At 39.8% G+C, this 19733-nt stretch overlaps 1 protein-coding gene across 1 annotated transcript in view; it reads left to right on the top strand.

Moving 5' to 3' along the window:
• snx29 (sorting nexin 29) overlaps positions 1-19733 on the top strand; it is a 200577-nt gene that overhangs the window by 154938 nt on the left and 25906 nt on the right. Inside the window, exon 19 of the mRNA XM_051939780.1 lies at positions 8322-8462. Coding sequence (XP_051795740.1) covers positions 8322-8462 — 141 coding nt within the window. The remainder of the gene's footprint in view (positions 1-8321; positions 8463-19733) is intronic.

Below are 19733 nucleotides of genomic sequence, written 5' to 3'. Positions count from 1 at the left end.
GAAAATAAAATGTTAATTTTTTTTAAAAAATATAGTCCAATACAGAGTAAATTAGACAGTAAAGCAGGATATGTTTGAGGGCAGGACTCCTTGTGATTCACAGTTTGCTCTCATATCATTGTGCATGGTGTTTTTTAGTGATCAGTCAGATCCAACTCTTGCTTGTAAAATATGATTTCAAAAGACCAAAATGACGATGGCGAAATACCAAACTTGTCGCTTTACAATGGTGGTCCACAAACCAATAGTGATGTCATAACTGTGACTTCCATCTTTTCTACATTACCAGTCACAGATTTTAGAACACCCCAGTTTTTTCAAATTTTTTATTGGAAATTATGCACATTAATGTCTCATTGTACTCTGAGATGAAAGCATAAAATGAATAGACAAATGAGGTAAAAAAAAAAAAAAACAATTTCAAAACCAAAATGTAATGTAAACTTTTGAGTCATTGAAGTAGCCACCTTTTGCAGATATCACAGCTGAACACACTCGTGGCATTTGTAGGTTCTGTCCAGTTCATCCCAGTTTAAGTCTGGAGATTGTGCTGACCACTCTGTTTTCAAGCTTACCATCTTGTTTTTTTTGTTTGTTTGTTTGTTAAAGTAGTTCTGTCATAAATTGGATTTATCTTGTTGTAGGATAAACCCCTGACTAGCTGGGCACCTACTTTCAAGTAGGGTGACCATACGTCCTCTTTTGCCCGGACATGTCCTCTTTTGAGAGGCTGTCCGGCCGGCGTTTATAAAGTCCTTCAGATGTCCGGGTTTTTGATCCCCTAAATTCCACATAACACGAAACCGCCGCGCCGCGCCCTTGAATCGTACTGCGCAGCACTTAGAACCCATTCTCTTCTATCAGACAATTTCCACTGCACACACTGCGGAGCGCCAGCGCCGCGTCTCTGAAGCGCCGGCGCGCGCCACGGCGCTGGAGATTCGCTTCCTCGCAGGCTGACAGGAAGGTTGGCACACTGCGAGAGAGCACTCGAACCAAAAGAAAATGCCGAAACGCAAATGTCATTTCACTGATGAAATGCAAAAAAAAGTACTCCTGTTTTCGTCCGGGTCGTGTCAAATGGGAGGCAGAATGTACAGTCTACAAAGCTGGGACTTATGTCTCTGTAGCTAATAAGAAAAGGAAAAAGAAGGGGGGGAAAAAAAAAAAAAAAAAAAAAAAAAAGGACTGTTGACTTGAGGCAATGTTTCTGTATTTTTTTCTTTTGCCATTAGACACATTACTTTGAAGAATGGCCTAACTGAACATTGAATAGGCTACCTCTCTTTTTTCTTTTTGTTTAATATTTTGAGGCATTATTTCTATTTTTACATAATTGATAATTGGGAGGTTATTTTGAAGAATGGTACTCTACCTCACTTTTCCTAACTAAGGTGTAAGTGTCTGACTTAAGAGAGATGATTATTTCTTATTTTGTTAAACATCTGAATACATGTGTTCCTACACAACCTGAGTCAGTAACTATTAAAGACTAGAGCATGCCATATTTGCATGTGACTGATTATATTGTTTAAGAGAATTGCTTTAATTTAATAAATATATTATTTATAAACACAACTGTTTGTGAGTGTTTTGGGCTATTTTTCTGTATATCCAGGTAAAGTGTTCTTTTCTGGGAATTCAGAATATCTGTTTCACTGAGTTTGAAGCACAGAAAGCCCCCTGACCCACGGAAAACCCCTAAAAATGTGTGTGTGTGTGTGTGTGTGTGTGTGTGTGTGTGTGTGTGGGGGGAGGGGGGGGGGGGGGGGGGGGGGGGAGGGACTGAAAATTTTTCACGCACGAGCTGGAGGTGTGTCCTCTTTTCAGAGAAACAGAATATGGTCACCCTATTTCAAGGCTTGATCAATCTCCATTGCTGCAGAATAGATTTAAGTTGTTAGCCCATGTCTTGTTCCCTGAAAAAAGGCCTTTTTGTTAAATTCTAAAAAATGTTTTTCAGTTATGGGTAACCTTGCCTTTTTTGTTTAACATCAGTCAGTTCACCACTTACCTTTGTTCTATTTCAAGCTATTCATTGCACTTCAGCTACTTCAATTTTAATAAAAAACTGGACTGGCCTTTTGACTGGTAGTGTATTCAACCTGTTATAGATACCAAACACCCTTGGTAACATTGATTGATTTGCTTAACGTCCTTCTCCGGTCACTGATTTAAAGTGAAAGCTTATCTCTGTGTATCATGGTTTGCTACAAATGAAACAAGTAACAATGCCAAGGACTGACAAATGAAGCCAAGACAAAAGTGCCAAAAACTGCCATTCCCCCAAGCTGGCTCTGAAAGGTAGTCAGTCCCCACAGACAGCCATGTTAAAATGCCCAACTTTACAGCAGAAATAAACACGTATACAGCTAAGTCCAGAAAATGATTTTGTTCTCAGTCTCCACTTTCCCCGCTCAACGCAACCTTGCAGAGGGTTTTGTTTTCACTCATCCATTTTATATTGCATTAAAGCTTAAAGTTAGGCATAGTTACAGATCTGGCCACATTGAGTGACAGGTTGGTGCCATCAGAGGACAGTCCATGACTCAGAGACACTTGCATGGTCCACCTCAGCTCTACTCAGTATTTGTTCATTTTTGGGTTAACTGGAATTCAGCAAAAATTGTTCGCTAACAAGATGGTAACGTCTGGAGCTACCAGACTGAGCTTTAAACAGCTCTTCAGGAAACCTGAAGTCATGGAAGGTACATCCAACTTTGTATATGGTCTAAGGTAAATCGAAGACCCTTTCATGCTTTAGGGATGGCTAATTATTTCACTCATAATGTTACTAGTTGCATTTAAAAAAAACGTCATCTGTATATGTTAAAAGGTAAAAAGAAATTTCTTTTTCAGCGAAATATCAGTCATCTGTCACAAGCTGGTACCACTAGCTCACAACAGATGTTTTTAATGTAAATAAGTTCTCAGGGCTGTGGCGTGTAGAGAACCCAAATGCAGACACACTAGACAGACGGCCTTATTTTATGAAAAAAAGGTTTATTTAAATAAAACAACGGCTAACTGAAAACGAGACTGAGATGGCTTCAATGACAAAACAACAGCAAACTAAAGAACTGAGGAAAATACTCACACACCAGGGACAGACAAACTGAAGGCCAAATGAAAATCAGAGTCCAAAAATGAATCCAAACGGGGAAGAAACGGTGTAATCCTGTGAGCAATAATCCAGGGGAAAGGAGGGAACGGAGATGGAAACAGGGTGAGTCCAAGACAAGATGAGCCAGCAACACTGAACACAATGACCGGGCTTAAATACAGAAGGGCAACAGGTGAAATGACTCTGAGCTGATTGTGTCAGGTGACAGCAATCAGTAACCAAAAACAGAAAGCAACAGACAGGGGGAGACAAGGAGACCAAAACACAGAAGGGAAAAACAGGAAAAAGTAACAACCAAAACACAATAAATACAGAATCCTGACATAAGTACACCTAAATGTCTGCTATGAAGAAGACTGTCTGAGGTCAGAGAACTTTTAATTTGTCTGAGGTAAGGCATTCATCATGACCCAGTTTTGTCAGATGAGTCTCTGTCCCAGCTTTGATCGACACACATTTACAACCAGACCATACTGTACCGAGCCAGAGCTTCTCTTGACTTGCAAAAAAAAGTTGGTAAAAACTTAGATGTGCTTCTGTAGGTCAGACATAAAGTGCTGTAAGGACAGGTCTCCAGTCCATTAGTGGCCTTGTCTGCTCCTATCTTGTCAGCCACTACTGTCATTTAGCAGATTTCACTCTTTCTTTTTATACAGCTGCTCTTCATACTATAGAACAAGTTACTGTATATCACAGCTATTCAGTTTGAAATTGTTAATCCCCTTCAAAAATAATACAACATTGAAATAACTGCACGTTATGGCATATTGGTGCCATTTAAAGTATGCTAAATTAGTTAATAAATAGTTAAATTAGTTGTGGTCCTATATTTATTGTAATGTAATTCTCAGACAACTACACTGGATTACTTTTACCTGGTCTGTATTAGTTATTAATGATAAGTCAGAGCTGATTCAGATCTTTTGGTCTAATGCAACTTAACATAAGTAGATTTGATTTAGGATGTGTGTTCATAGCTCAAGACAAGTCTCTTCACCCTGTTAGCATTTTTTTTTTTACCATTCTGTGGCTGCATAAAGTCAGTGTTAATTGATAAAGTAGAAACAGAGAAGTGTGCACAGTGTTAACCTCCCGTATTCACTCTGTTTAATTAACTGTGCATGATTTAACATCATTCATTTGACTGTGAAGTGTTAGGTTTTTTGATACATTTTTATAACATTAACAGTGTCTTGACTTGTCTGTCAGTGTTGCTGAAATATTAGAAGAGACATTTTTGAAAAGCTTCAGCTGCTGGTTTCCTCTTAATGGCTGTCCAAAATGCCACATTTTTTTGTGTTTGCTATGTTGTCTAGACAGCACAGTAGCAGCCATGCTGACAAAAGATCAGTGAGTAAAGCAACCGTCGCCTCAAAACAAAAAAAATCTGTCATCATGTTCTTGCTCCTGTGTCTGTCAAAACTTCAGGTTGAAATGTTATTAGAGGTCTTGGAGCTCAGAGTTTGTTGTCTGCTCTACTGAATATGACATTAAAATACATCAAATGTCTTTCCAGATGTGTAAATCAAGTGTCTTAACCCTTTAAGCTTCAGTCAATTCCAGCCGTTTTCAATACAAAAAATCGCTAATATTCTATTTTTAAATAAAAAAAATGACGAAAAATACAGGGAATATTGGACGCACATCCCGAGGTGCATTTCCTTGAAAACGACCGATTTGTGGATTTTATACCGACTTCAGGACATGTTTTGGACAAAATAGTTTACTGGCTTGTGTTGTCTGGATGTAAAAGGTTGGATTATGGCCGTTTTTTGTGGAATCTTTATTTCTGTGTGTAATAATGAACCCGGAAATGTGAGTTGCGCTGTGTGCGTTGAAGCCGTGTATAGAGAACGGATGGATGAATATTTGTTTTTGTCGGACAAATGTGTTTTTCTCACCCGCTGTGGTAATCACATCTGAAAGTGGTTTATACCGGCGGATTCATGAGAATCTAAGCTTTCCATCGGCGTATAGTGTTTGTATAATCGGGTTTGCAGCCGTCGGACATTCTTGAAATTCCTATGCAAATTAGTAGGTGTACCGCCGGCGGTACACCTACGACACACTGAAGTGTAAAGGGTTAATGACTCAGAACAATAATCATAGACCCCGACACCAGTTTTATGTCCATAATTGGAGAGCAAGAATGGTAAACTAATGGTAAAGATGTTAGTGGGTTCACCACTTGGTCCAGGTTGGAATATCTGGCCACCACTTGGATGGATTGCCATGAAATTTTAAACTGACATTCATGGTCCCAAGAGGAAGACTCTTAAGGACTTCCTGAGGTGATCCTTTGACTTTTCTTACAGTTCTACTTACAGGTCAAAGTCAAACTGGGTGGGTTCCTGTGAAATGTGGTATTCAGGTTCACTACATTCATGGTTTAGCATCTATTTCCATCGTAAAATCTAAATCTTTGTTTGTTCAGAGCTTTGGTTTATCACCAAATGTTTGCAAAACTAATGATGTCCCCATCAATCTCAGTTGTAGTGTGTGGTTAGTGCTGATTAGTAAGATATGTGATCAAAAATGTCTGTATCTGCAGTTGTAAAAAGCAAAAACTGCACTTTATTTTGACACCATGCAAATCTGTCTGACACCTTGTGAAGCCTTATACCGCTTCCAGTGCTTCTGCCACACTTGGAACACTCACTGGATGTCCTGTTCTTTAAGTACATCAAGCACCATCTGTAATGTGAGCTCCTCCACTGTGTCGAAACGGTGACCCTTCAACGTGAATTTGAGTGCACGGTGTAGTTGAAGCAGTAATTGCTATTGTGCCAGAGTTCTGTTAATTTCTGCAGAATGTTCTCCTCAGATGCCACAGAACATTACAGTAGAACTCAGTGTTGACAGTCGGACTCTGTGGGGGAATTAATTGTGCACAATGGGTATGTTCTTGATGTGCTCTTGCCCTGACATGCTGTAACTATGGCCTCCTCCACTTTGAAGACAAGAGTTGGGTCTCTGGCTACGCTGTATGTTCCATCTTTCGTGACCAGTGATGATCCTAACATGAATGTTGGGTCTTCCTTGGCTGCCAACAAAAAGTTGGATTTGATGTTTGCTCTTTGTGAGGGCCACAGTGAAATTGTGAATGTGCACCTGCCAGTGTTCACAAGAACTTGTATGTCACAGGTCCCCCCATGTTGGTCATGCATTTTAAGTTGGAATTCTGGCTCACTGCAGTTACTGCTTGCATCTGTTGCATTGTGTTACTGGACATGCATGCTTTTTGATCGCAACTTGTAGATGTTAAGCTTGGCCTACACAATGCAAGACCTTATTTAGAGGTCTTCAGAGCTGTTCCAAATGGCCACACTTGATAGCGTAGCGAAAATCAGGTCATTACTTGGAAGGAGACACTCAAATTGTCATAATATGGCAATGGCATCAAACACTTGCACACTTTTTAGACTCTTCAAAGTGTTGTACTCATTTGTACACATGAAAAGTGAAATAGGCGTGTGAAAAAAGTGCTAGAAAAAGAGCAAGAGAGTCAAGTTCACACCCCGCTTACTGCCTCACCTCCGCACACTTGGCAGATCACTGTGTGAAGTGGGTGTGAATGTCAAGTTGTCATCTTTAGAAGATTGTAGGAAGCAGCACCCCCAGTTTTTTGACGGTGGAAAGGTGTCGGGGGAGGGAAGGTCAGACACTGTTAAGCCACTGTAGAGGAGAGTTGGAATATACTGGTGGCTTAAACCTGCAGTGTGAAACTTTTCTGTCCCTTTTCTTGCAGTGAAGGCAAATCCACAAACACTGTTGACGTGTGCTTAAGATGTTTGCCTCACCCTCGATCGCTTTCTCTTTTAGACTGCAATCCTTCCTCCAATTGCTGAGTTTCTTTTTTATCTGGAGTGTCAGAAACTTTTCTTGGATGCCTCCAAGGTTTTCCCACATAGGGTGCACTGTAATCATTGCTTTAACCTAATCTGTCTTTGTCACTGTGGTTGCTCCTGTTGTCACCTCTGGCAAACAAATCATTGCTGGCTGATGTAAAAGAGCATCTTCATCGATGTAGAAATGTCACTACACAAAGCCGATTTAAAGTTTCAATAAATTGCAAAACATAGATAGGGCTTGGATGTACCAGACCGTCATTTATATGTGAAAATTCGAAACTGTACCCTTAAGATTTTCATTTCTTTTTAGATGCAGCTGTTACAGTGTTTAGTGGTGACACACTAGTCCCAGCAGCTCGTAAACACTACACTCCAAATGGGCAGCTCTGCAAGAATTTCCATTAAAGTGCGAGTCTCAACAGCAGCATCAATGTTTTGTCAACTTCAGCTTACCCTGAGCCTAACTTTTAAAAATCAAAAGCAATGTTGAAGATACTGACAACTTAGAATTAATTCTGCTGAAGGTGTGTTGTCCGTTCATGAAATGGACTCTCTGCTCATTTTAAACCGGCTATAGCCGTACTAGCCGTCATGTCCATAATGAGCACTTTCAGGACCATGTGAGTTTGGAACATGCACAGTTTTGACATTCTTACCTTTTGTTTACTTTATGTTTTGATTCGCCTGGTAGGGGGAGAGCAGTGCCGAGATACATTTGGTCAAATCTTGTGTTTTCATGTACTTGAATCAAGTCTGTATTTTCTGTGCTCTGGCAATGGAAGCCTACTCCCCCTCTCTTCCTCCCTCTCTGTCGTGTAATAGGCTCATCTTCCCTTCTCTGTCTGCTCCCTCTATCTTTCATGAGTCTGAATAAAGCAGCTAATGGTGCATGGAAATGGTGGCGGCACACTCACGTCTATAGTCTCTTTCTGTTATGTGCTGCAATATGTAAGTGAAAATACACATTTACAAGGATGAGAGGAACTCGTTCTGTCACCCATCTCATTCATTTATTGTCTGGCACTGTAAAAGCTTAATGACCAATACGTGAACTGCAACAAAAAGGGTATTATACAACAGTGGGCTGCTGGTATGTTTTTCATTTTTGCTTTCTTTTTTTTCTTTTTTTAAAATCTGTGGCCGATTATTGATACTAGATATGAGAACAATTTAGCAGAGTTCTAGTTTAGTCAGTTTCTCACAGGGGGAAATGTCCATATGCTGCTTTAATTAATGTTTCTATAATATTGGCTGTAATTGCTGATTTGTGGGCCTTACAGACTTAGGTCATGCTGCCCCTGCTAATCAGTTTTGATGATGATGATGACATGTCTCCTTGTCTTCAGGTATATATCCGCATCCTGGACAATGAGTGGAATGTATACAGACGTTACACTGAGTTCAGAGAGCTCCACAACCATCTGAGAACCCAGTTTCCACAGGTGGACACCTTCAACTTCCCACCCAAGAAAGCCATAGGAAACAAGGTGAGGTAACAGTAACTGTTACATGTTATGTATCTCAGTCACTCAGTGGTGATAAATGATGAATAATATTTGTCTGCGTGATTGTACATGTGTCACCTTCTTTAGTCACTGTTGCTGTGCATGTCACTTTCTGTTCCTGTATGGCACACATACAGTGTACAGTGATGAAGTTGGCAGAATTACCACCAATGATTCTAAGTAACATCTGGTCAGATTTCTTATTTTATCTGCTGACTGCTCATTTGTTGGCTAAAATAACAACTGCCACTTGCAGATTTTATTTGCTAAATATAAAATAGAAACAGCGCTAGAATGTGGACCTAATTAATCCTAGACAAGTAGGAGAATGGAAAACTAGCCTCTTCAGCTGCTGCTATATTTGGAAAGGCAAGACAGTAGTTTGATTTTTACGTTGTGGTTTGCATATTTGAGGATAACAGTTTAATGTAGTTTACAGTTGTACATAACACTGTCCTGGATAGTGAATTTGAAGGTACCTGAGGAGTAAACTTCCATGAATTTAATAATAAAGGGAGAACCACTAATGTTTCCCTGTACTATTACATTTGTAGAATCAAAGGGCATAAAAAGCCCTTTCCCATTTTTCGTCCTGCAATTTCACATATATTACAAGTGAGTTGTATGTACACTATAAGCTATGTTTTAAGATCAAACTTCACTACATGTAGACAGATTCTATAACAGGCCAGAATAAGACTTGCCAAAAGTAAATGTAGTCTGGGTTTTGACAAAACAATAACAGAAGAAAAAGTTTAGTTTATTTCCAGCTGTTTGTAAAAGTATTCTCTCTAAGGTTATGAAATACCTTCATCATCAACAATCAGCTGAATTCATATTAGCATCTCCAACGTGAGAGAGTTGTACACATCATGAACATTAATTATTTATAATTAAAATTTTCCCATCATGGAGACAGCATCGATCAGTCTGACATTCAGTCACACTCCTGAGCTGTCACACAGATTGACAGTCCAGAAGCTGTACTTAAATATTTATATTTACGTATTTGTTACATAGCGGATTTAAATGTAATGTTATGTGTAATGCACCACTTGATGTGCCGTCCCATCTTGCATGCCTGACAAGTATTGCATTTTAGCTGCAGCTCTCTGTCACTGTCATAGGTATGTCTGAATGAAGCTGGGAGGAACATTAATGCAAAACTGACCTATGCCTGAATGACAGAATGCTGTCACCCCAGCAGATTGATGGAACCATTTATGCCACATATGTCATGTCTGAAAAGGGTCTGAGGTAACCTGTGATCCCATAAAATACTGTATGATTCCTGACCTTGAAGTATTGCTAGGTATGTTATTAATATAAATACATTAATAGGTGAATTATCTAGCTTTTCCCACACTCTCCTCTTGAAATACCAGGTATCACTCTTACTGCTGCCTCTTGTACAATAGTTTGGCATGTGAAAGCCTTTGCAGCTTGACAGACTTGCTGTGCTTTTTCACAATTACAGTGTTCAGTTGTGAATGAACAATCCCTGGCTGTGTCGGGTTCACAAAACCCTTCCTCAAACAGCTAGAGATTGTCGAGCGAATCCTTTTCACACCATAAAAGATAATATTTTAATGCGGCTTTTATAAAATTTTATATTGGACTGTAAAACTGAATGGCAGCCTTTAAAGATGGTAAACTCTGTGGAAAAATCAAGAGATAGCCAGATAGGGTTCACTGCCACCACATTATCTTGTACGATGCCCTCTTTTACTATATTTTTCTGTTTTGTTTACACACAACCTCACAATAATGCGGCCAGACACTGCTGTGGCTTTCCGTGACGAGTGTTTCTCTGTAGTTGGACAGTCCTCACCGCTCTTCTCTCAGCCATCTCCTCTTCCTTTTCATCCTGTTCTCCTCTGCCTCCCTCCAAACCTCTGGGAGATAATTTGGTTCTGACCCCGATTCTTTGGCTGGTTGGATTTGACGCTGCTGCGGCCAAAATCTCTGGTCTGACTTCCCACCTTCAAAGACACTGCGCCGTCACGGTTAGAAAGCGGACTGAACGCTGTGATGCAGGCGCTGCAAATATGAGAAGAGGTGTGTGTTTGTCTGCATGGCCATGTGAAAGTGCAAGTGTCTATCAAAGGCCCAGACAGTTGGTGTCGTCGTGTTCTGAAAAGCTCTCTGAAAGCACATTACCCTGCAGGTTTGTGTGAATTATTGGTTTTCACCGTCTCCAGAAAGTAGCCCGTCGCTGCAGCCCTGTCTCTGCTGCTTTCTGACCACGTTTTAAAGCGCACGCTGTTGGAAAGAAAAATACACACTGTAAACTTGCTTTAAAATGCCTGCAAAGTCTAAACAGCTACATCACAGTAACTTACCAGCAGCTCTTTTTTGTGTGACCTCCAGTGGTTCACTCCCACATCATGCTGTTGTGATGTGCAGGTGCCCTTATTTGTCAGAAACTCTGACCAGAAAAGTCCCGTAGAGAAGAGACGTACTGAACCAGATTTAAGTAGTAGCTCATTTCCACCTGCAGGCCCCTGAGCAAGTACACAAAACAATGCACTGTGGTGTCACTGTTGTGTGCAGTCAGAGGTGTAAATGTATCATTCTGAATAACAGACAAATAATAGAAGTCATCTGTCACCTGTAGGTTCCTCTCTGTTGTCTTATTTAAATTGCCTTCATTATTCTCCCTCCATAGTACTTTAAATTCCTGTTTCGAGATTTCTTTTTTTGAGCTGTTTCCCTCTTTGCTGAGTTTTCGTGTCATTTTTCTCACAACCCAAATCACCTTTACCTCTATTTGCTATCATCGTTTTCCCTTTATATTTATTTTCAGTGCAGTCATTTTTATAAGCCTCTGGAGGTCCCTTTCCTGCACCCACACTGTTTGTATTTGCTCTCTCTTTTAACAGTTTCTATTACTTCACAAATATACTGCACTCATACTGACGGTGTTTGACTCAGCTTGCAGTGTGGAAACCACATATTCTGTTTCATCTGCGTCATGTGTATTTCAGTTTTACATTCTCTCGTGCTTTCTTGTTTCACCTTTAACCGAGCGAGGTCCTGTTTCAAAAAAGCGATTTCCAAGCACTGCTTGCACGTAGAATACAAACGATGGCAGCGTTATGTTTCATAAACGACTGTCACTCACAAATAACAGGTAAACATGCTATAGGACGCTTGCACATGTGTGCTCGGAAGCGGCTGAGGATTTTATCTCATGTTACACACGGCAGCTTGCGTTCTGCAAATGTGGTGACGGGCAGCTAAAAATCTTTGACCTTGCAGAGACATTATGCTCTTTGTAGTCTCATATTAGCTCTTATACTGTATGTGATGTCTTACTCTGCATTTGTTAATCCTCTTTTTGAGATAAATTATTTTTTAAAGTGAAAATTCATCAAGTCAGACTCCTTTTTCATCTGATGGACAAACATGGCCAAGGAAATATTTGGAGTTGTTTAGTATGTCCCTCAATGTTCAAAGGATTGGGCACAGGTGGACCAATATGGACCTCTATTTACACATTACATGAGTTTTCAGACGCCTTTTTTATTGAACATTTCACATTTGCATACTCTGTTTAACCTGAAAACACCAGAAATATGCAAAATAAAAGTATTACAAAGTTCTATTTGATCTTCAAAAAGTGTGATGAAAACATTTCTAGTAGAAAAGTTAACATGAACTAGGTCTAGATGTGAAAACCATTGTCAGTATCTACCAATGATAGACGCACATTAACAACAATAATAAAACATTTCTGATAGAATGCTCGATAAATGCATCATATGAACATGAAAGGACAGAACAAAAACACAAAGTTCAGTTGCATGAACAAATCCCAGGTGCACTCCTTTGCTCATAAACAGCCCATCATATCATTTGATAGTGGAGTCCTTTTGAACTCCATCGCATCTGTGCAGGTCTCCTGAGATGCACTGATCTGTGACCTCTTGGGCCTCATGTTGTACTCCTTGACTGCAAACTGGTGGAGGCTCCTTTACTACCCAAGCATAAGCAATACACTTTTGGCAGTCTGTCTGGAACTTTAGCCCCAATTATTGTCTTTTAATATCATCCCATTGATGTTAGGTCAGTTTGACTGAAATTTCACTTTACTTGCTTTGTTCATTTGCGTGTTTTGATGCTTGTCTTACTTAAAATTAGGGTTATAAAATCATCAATAATTATCAATATTGACTAAAGCTAAACATTACATCAGGGAGAATTTTTCAACTTTATTGCCCAGCCCTATCATGAACATGGAATCACACAGAATACAGCCACTGATGACTAACATGAATTTTGATAAATCCAGCTAACTGGTGACTTCACTTCTATTTCTCGGCTTTTCCACGGACCACCTTGTTTTTGCACAAAGGAGATGTTGCTGTAACCACCTATAGATGAATAAAATCAGAAAACTGTTTAAACAAGATCTGTATCTGCTGCAACTTTTTGTATTGTTTGTTCGAACTGTACAAAAAAAATGCAAAGTACAAAAAGTAAATCCAGTCCAGTTTAATAATCTGTTTAGTTTTCTAAAATAAGCAGCTTCAAAGAAAAAAGTTTTGGAAAAACAGAACTTAAAGCCTTTGTTCCAGACTGAAATAAAATGAGCGAGCAGGTGGAGAGCTTTAAGATTTGATAAGTACCAGATTGGTGAAGTTTGGGTGTGCAGTATGTGTGCATGCAAAGCACAAATATATTTCTGAAAACCGAAGCTTAAAACTGCACTTGTGTGTGTGAAAAGGAGATACTACGTGTGTGTGTGTGTGTGTGTGTAAAAGACACTGCTGTTTCCTTTGAAATGGTGTGTGTTTCTCTATACACAAAAAAGCTTTTATAGCCAGCAGTGTGTCTCTGCAGTTTGGAGTGTGCATTTTGTATATTCATGTGTATTTATAGTGTGTGTGTGTGTCTGTGTGTGTGTGTGGTTGTCTTAGTAATCAGCAGGCCTGCCGTGCTGAGTTTCCCTGTTATTTCAGTCCAGTCGGTGTTTGTTCCTGGCTCTGTAGGACTACTTTGTAATGTTGGCAGCGGTGAAGACCTCCTTCTTCAGGTGAAGTGGGGAGCAGTGCTGCTGCTGAAAACAGGAATTAAGTCAAGAATGCAACCAAGATGCTTTACTGAAACAGAGAAATTTTGAACAGGTACATATGAAACTAAAATGTGTGACAGAAGTAACAGAAATAGTAGTTAGTAAAAAATTATACTTAAAGCTTGGTTTGTTGCCTTTCATCAATTTTGCTTCTTGGGGATATTTTATCTTTTGTCTGTGTTAAGAACTGCGTTTATGACCACAGTTTTCTCATACAAAGATTCTTGATTGATTGTCCGTATGATTTGGACCTCTCCACTGCTACACTGCTCCCTAAAATTTGGGGTTTATGTAGTGTATAGCGTGGGCTACTCTACACCCAACAAACCACCATAAAGCTATAGTAAAAACCAACATTTTAACTTCACTTTCTGTGTTATTTAAACTCAAAAATGCTAGAGCAACATGCAAGCAAATTGAAAAACACTGAAAATGCGTCACTGTGTAGAGACTGCTTTGCTCTTCAATTAGCTATCTTTAAAGTCTGTGACTACAGTGTCACTATTTATGGGTGAACTGTACAGTTTGTTCCCTGTTTTGAATGAATATTGAATTACGATAATTACATGTAATTATTTAAAACATAACAGAATGCTCAGTGTCTGTCTTCACAAAGGTACAGAAAATGAGCCACGTGCACTAATCAGCAACAACATTAAACCACCGACGGAGGTGAATAACAATGATTATCTTGTTACAGGGGTGCTGTCGGTGGGTGGGATATATTAGGCAGTGAGTGAACAGTCATTTCTTGAAGTTGATGTGTTTGAAGCTGGAAACGTGAAGCGTAAAAATTCTGAGCGACTCTGACAAGGGACAAAGTGTGATTGCTAAATGGCTGGGTCAGACTATCTCCAAAGCAGCAGGTCTTGTGGGGGAGTTCCTCATATGCAATGGTTCCTACCTATCAAAGAAGGACAAGCAGTGAAACAGTGACAAGGTCTTGGTTGCCAGTGGCTCACTCATATCTGTGGGGAATGAAAGCAGCCTGTCTGGTCTGATCTTACAGAAGAGCTACTGCCCAAACTGCATGAAAGCTTAATGCTGCCGATGATAGAAAAATGCAAGAACACATAGTACATGACAGTTTGCTATGTATAGAGCTGTGTGGCTGTCCCCACGTTGACTCCTCTCCACTGCTGAAAGACCTCTCATGGACATGTGATCATCAGAGCTTGACCATGGAGCAATAGAAGAAGGTGGCCTGCTCTCATTAATCATGCTCAAGGCAGCCGGGGAGAGGAGGTGTGATGCTGTGTGTGGTGCTTTGCTGGGAAATCTTGGGTCATGGAAGTCATGTGGATGTTACTTTGACCACGTAGACATAGACATATGTCACAAACCACATACTGTACACTCCTTCCTGACAACTGTATTCCTTCCTCTCAGCAGGATGATGCTCTCTGGCACCAACGTCATTCCTGAATGGTTTAAGTCTTAGATGCAGGAGTGACTGGATCCTACACTCTTCCATAAGTGGGTCAAAAATGACCCCTATGAGAATCAATGTGTTTATATGCCATTTTTGTCATTTTGGTTAAGAATAATCATTTGTATTATTGTTTGTATTATATTTTTGTCCACACAAGAATGATTTCACATTTGAAATGTTTATTTTCCCCTTTGTAAGGCCTTTTGAACATGTTGAATATTACATAGAACTGCAATAGAAGAATGTCAACCTCCATTTTGTTGACATTTTTCCACTCTTTTCCTCCAGCTGTTGCTACTCTCAATCCCTCCAAGTTTGTGCACTTCATCACCTCTTGTATGATGTTATCAGTGATAAAGAGCTCAAGGTAGTAATAAAAATATTGCAATTTCTTTGAAAATATGAAAGGTAACTTAGAAATTAAAATGGAGTGATATCAAAAACATGTTTCATGAGGAATTCCTGGATTATGAAATAATAACTTTTCATTACAAAGATATTGCGTGAAAACAGCCTCATCTGATTTTTTTAAACCTTTTTAGACTTACTTATGCATCAAAGGATTAAGGAACATGACAAACTATTCAAGGTGTTAACTTGGCCTCCAATTTCCCAGATCTCCAGTAGCCTTACCCCTTTTGTCCCTATCCCAACTGCCAGTGGACTGGGAAGCTGGGTGCATCCTGGATAGATTTTCAGTCCAAGCCAGAGATGCATACTCACTCTCACACCTACAGCAACGTTAGACTCACCAATTAACATACCGTGCACGTCTTAGGACTGTGGAAGGAAGCCTCACAGGCATTAAGGGATCTGCTGATATCACAAGATGCCTTCAAAGAACTTGTAGAATCCATGTTTTCACAGGTCAGAGCTGTTTGACAGCAACAGTGGGCCTACACGATATTATTCAGGTGGTTTTAATGTTGTGGCCGGCTGGTGTATATTTACTGCCATATCTCAACTGAAACCTGTGTTGAGAAAAGCTGTTGCCATGTTGAATCTTCTTACTCAGTCCATCTGTTTCTGTTATTGTCTTCTTTTCTAATCATGTATTTGCAGTTCTCTTATCTGGGCCTCTGTGTTTTTCTGGCTATCTGTCTTTTAGTCTCTTTCCTGCTTTCATGCTTTACAAAGAGACACTTTGCAAACCGAAAGCTGACTTTGATACACACACATACACTCACATAGTCACACACAGATCCTCTCACTATCATCTAATGATGGAGAAATGTAAATGTTCGGAATTGGTTGCTTGGTCTGATGTGAGATGGAGAGACCTTGAAAAGCTTTTTAACTGCACCATGACTGTGCTCTGCTGTGGTTCGCACTGTTAAGGATGAAACACACCAGCTGTCGGCGGAGATCAGGTAGCAGGGGAGATGTGTGCACCCACACCCTGTACTAACTGTATTACATGCCAAGGACTCTCAGTTTCATGCTTATTAACATGTGCACACACACAAACAAAAAATGATTGACAACTCAGAGAAAAACACAGCTGAGGTTGTCAGAGAGCATCAGCTATGGTATGGATTCATGTTGCAGGGAAACTTATGGAAGAACGTTTTGCACATGCAGTGTCTATCACATGTAACAGCTCACCTGCACACACTTTAGTGAGAATGAGATTATCTGTTCTAACACCTGACTGACTCCTCAGGCAGTTTTCATGTCAGTGCATTGTGATTGGACTGTTAAGCTAAACTCCTTCCTGGTGTGGAGGCATCATACTACAATGCATAGAGAACCGACTAAGCTCACATCAAGGTGTTCGCTTCACGTGAGCTTTACTGTAACTTTCTTCACATGAATCACATGTTACATCAGACATAACAGGAACTGGAACTAGTATGACACATTTTGCAACCTGCACATCGTTTCTGCTCTATTTTAAGCACGTGGCTCTAACTTTTTCCTGTTAGGGAACTTTTTGAACCTTTAAAGATGTAGTCTTATGCAGCTTTTCTGCAAACTAATCAAAGTCTCACGTGTCCTCAAAGGTGTCTTTCAGTTTTTCTATTCACAGGGAACTATAGGCTTGGCAGTAGTACGCATCTCCATTTTATTATAGCTTATTTGATACTTACAAGTTTTTAAGACACATCATATGAGACCGAGAATGAATGCTGCAAACGATACTGTCATATAATCATTTTTAATATTTTAATATAAATAAATGACTTGTGTGAATACCAGGGACTGTTACAATGTGACAGTCACTTCGATATTTAGTCAGCCAAGTTTCCCAAAATAATATGGAATTGCTCCACTGGTCCACAGTGCAGAACTAATTGTTTTCACAAAAAAGGCGATGAACTTGTCAAATGCTTGTCAAAGGCGGGGCTTCAACAACGTAGAAAGCAGCAGTGTTTTGTTTTGCATCTTTATTGGTGATTTTAACCCAAACTTTGATTATATACTAAACCTAAGTTACTAAGTAGTTTTGGTGCCTAAATTTAACAACTGAAAATGGCATAAAAAGCTCAGAAACACATTTGCACAGATGTGTTTTAACCCCTTTTTCCTAAATGTGACTAGCTTTGGTGCATTGACTTAACAGAACCATTCTGTAGCGTAAACTGAAGCACAAAGCACCTGAAAATAAAAGCAGACAGTAAGTGAAAACGCCACAAAACAAGGGTCTCACATTGAAATTCAAAACCCAGTTTCTTAGATCAAAGTCCTGAGGTTTGTGTTTCCTCCACCCCTCCTGCCTCTTAAGAGATTTTTGCTGCTGTTTTAGTGTGTAATGTGATCTGGACACAAGCTAACAGAAAAGAATAGACCAGAGAACATAGGCATCTCACAGTGCTATCATCTTCGCTGTGAAACAAATACACTACCATTCAACAGTTTGGGGTCACCCAGACAATTTCATGTTTTCCATGAAAACTCACACTATCATTCATGTGCTAACATAATTGCACAAGGGGTTTCTAATCATCAGTTAGCCTTTCAACACCATTAGCTAACACAATGTAGCATTAGAACACAGGAGTGATGGTTGCTGGAAATGTTCCACTGTACCTCTATGTAGATATTCCATTAAAAACCAGCCGTTTCCAGCTAGAATAATCATTTAGCAAATTAACAATGTCTAGACTGCATTTCTGATTCATTTAATGTTATCTTCATTGAAAAAAAATCTTTTCTTTCAAAAATAAGGACATTTGTTAGTGACTCCAAACTTTTGAACGGTCGTGTACATTTTTGTAATGTTGACCAACATAGTCACACATTTTCGCTGTGAGACTACATTGTACAGTCATTCACTGACATACTTCCTGTAATCGCATCAAAGTTAAGCTACAGTGACATTTAAAACAAGATTGAAGGTCATACAGTATTGACAGAGTATTTGCATGCTGAACTCTGCTGAAGTTCAGAATCTACCATTTACTTTATGCTGTCTATGTTTTTACAACACCATATTATAGTCATTTTTACCACAAAATTGTACCCAGTCAGAACTCTTCCAGTTCTAAACTCCAGGTGGATTATTATTCTGTGATTAAACACACGATCGCTTGAAAGATTACAGGAGAAGGTCACTTAATGAATGCATCTATTCCCTCACATTTAGGAACTAAATTATTTATTCCAAAGCTGGGTCTTTAAAGCATTGTTAAGTGCAATTCTCCCAACTTTGATAAATTGGAGCTCAAGTTCATGCTGTAACCTTATATCTCTGCTTTAATGAGGTCACAAAGAAACACAGAATTTCAGGATTGATGTTACCTCAAGTTCACTTTGAGCAGCGAGGCACAATAATGTGAAAACTTTAATTACATTCTGGAGTGGATGATTACATTTTAAAGTTGCGCAACTCCACTTCAAGGTCGATATTTTTTGTTTAAAGTTAGAAATTGTGCAGTTGACAGTTGAGAGACATTACACTCATTTATCATCAAGATTAATGCAGGAGTCGGATCAAAACTTGGAGCCAAACAGCAGATGTGTCGTGTTGGAAAACCCTCACTCACAATGCACAGGCTCATTTAAAAACTAACTGGGTTTAGAAAATTCTTTAGGGGTTTTGTTTGTTGTTGAGAGATTTCAGATTATGGTGAAGATGGAAGTTGCAGTTGTGCAATTACAGTTGAGGGCATCATCATCATTTGGATTAACTTTGCTTAAAGAGGAAAAAAAACGTCTCATGTCACAACATCCAGTGGCGGTGCTGACCCCTGGAAGTGCCAGCTGTTTCCCTGTGACGTCTCCACATCATCAAGACTGTGCCTCTTGGCCTCACCGCTGAATCTGTGTCTCTTTAGTCCTGTTAATGAGCTAATGGGACTCTCTCTCTCTCTCTCTCTCTCTCTCTCTCTCTCTCTCTCTCTCTCTCTCTCTCTCTCTCTCTCTCTCTCTCTCTCTCTCTCTCTCTCTCTCTCTCTCTCTCTCTCTCTCTCTCTCTCTCTCTCTGTCTGCAAATGCTGTAGACCAGACTGTCCAGCTGTGTAACCTAACAATACAGATGATGTTACACACACACACAGATGCAGACACACACACACCGCCTGTGACAGCTCCTAAGCAGCTGATTTGTCAGCTCGTATGTCGGGCCAGGCCCGACATACGAGCTAAATGTTCCAGAGTCGTGCCTGTCAAATCTCTCCTGATGCTAACGTGGAGACGGAGAGGGGGCACGACGATTACATCAAAGCCACGCTGCTGTCAGACCCCAGAGTCCAGCTGTCAGGTTTTACCTCATTCTGATTTCGTGGCTTCTGTCCAAAGGAGC

Source organism: Acanthochromis polyacanthus, chromosome 19, assembly GCF_021347895.1.
Source record: "Acanthochromis polyacanthus isolate Apoly-LR-REF ecotype Palm Island chromosome 19, KAUST_Apoly_ChrSc, whole genome shotgun sequence".
NCBI lineage: Eukaryota > Metazoa > Chordata > Actinopteri > Pomacentridae > Acanthochromis > Acanthochromis polyacanthus.
The sequence above is the reverse complement of the archived record's forward strand: the minus strand, read 5'-3'. Positions and strand labels throughout refer to the sequence as shown.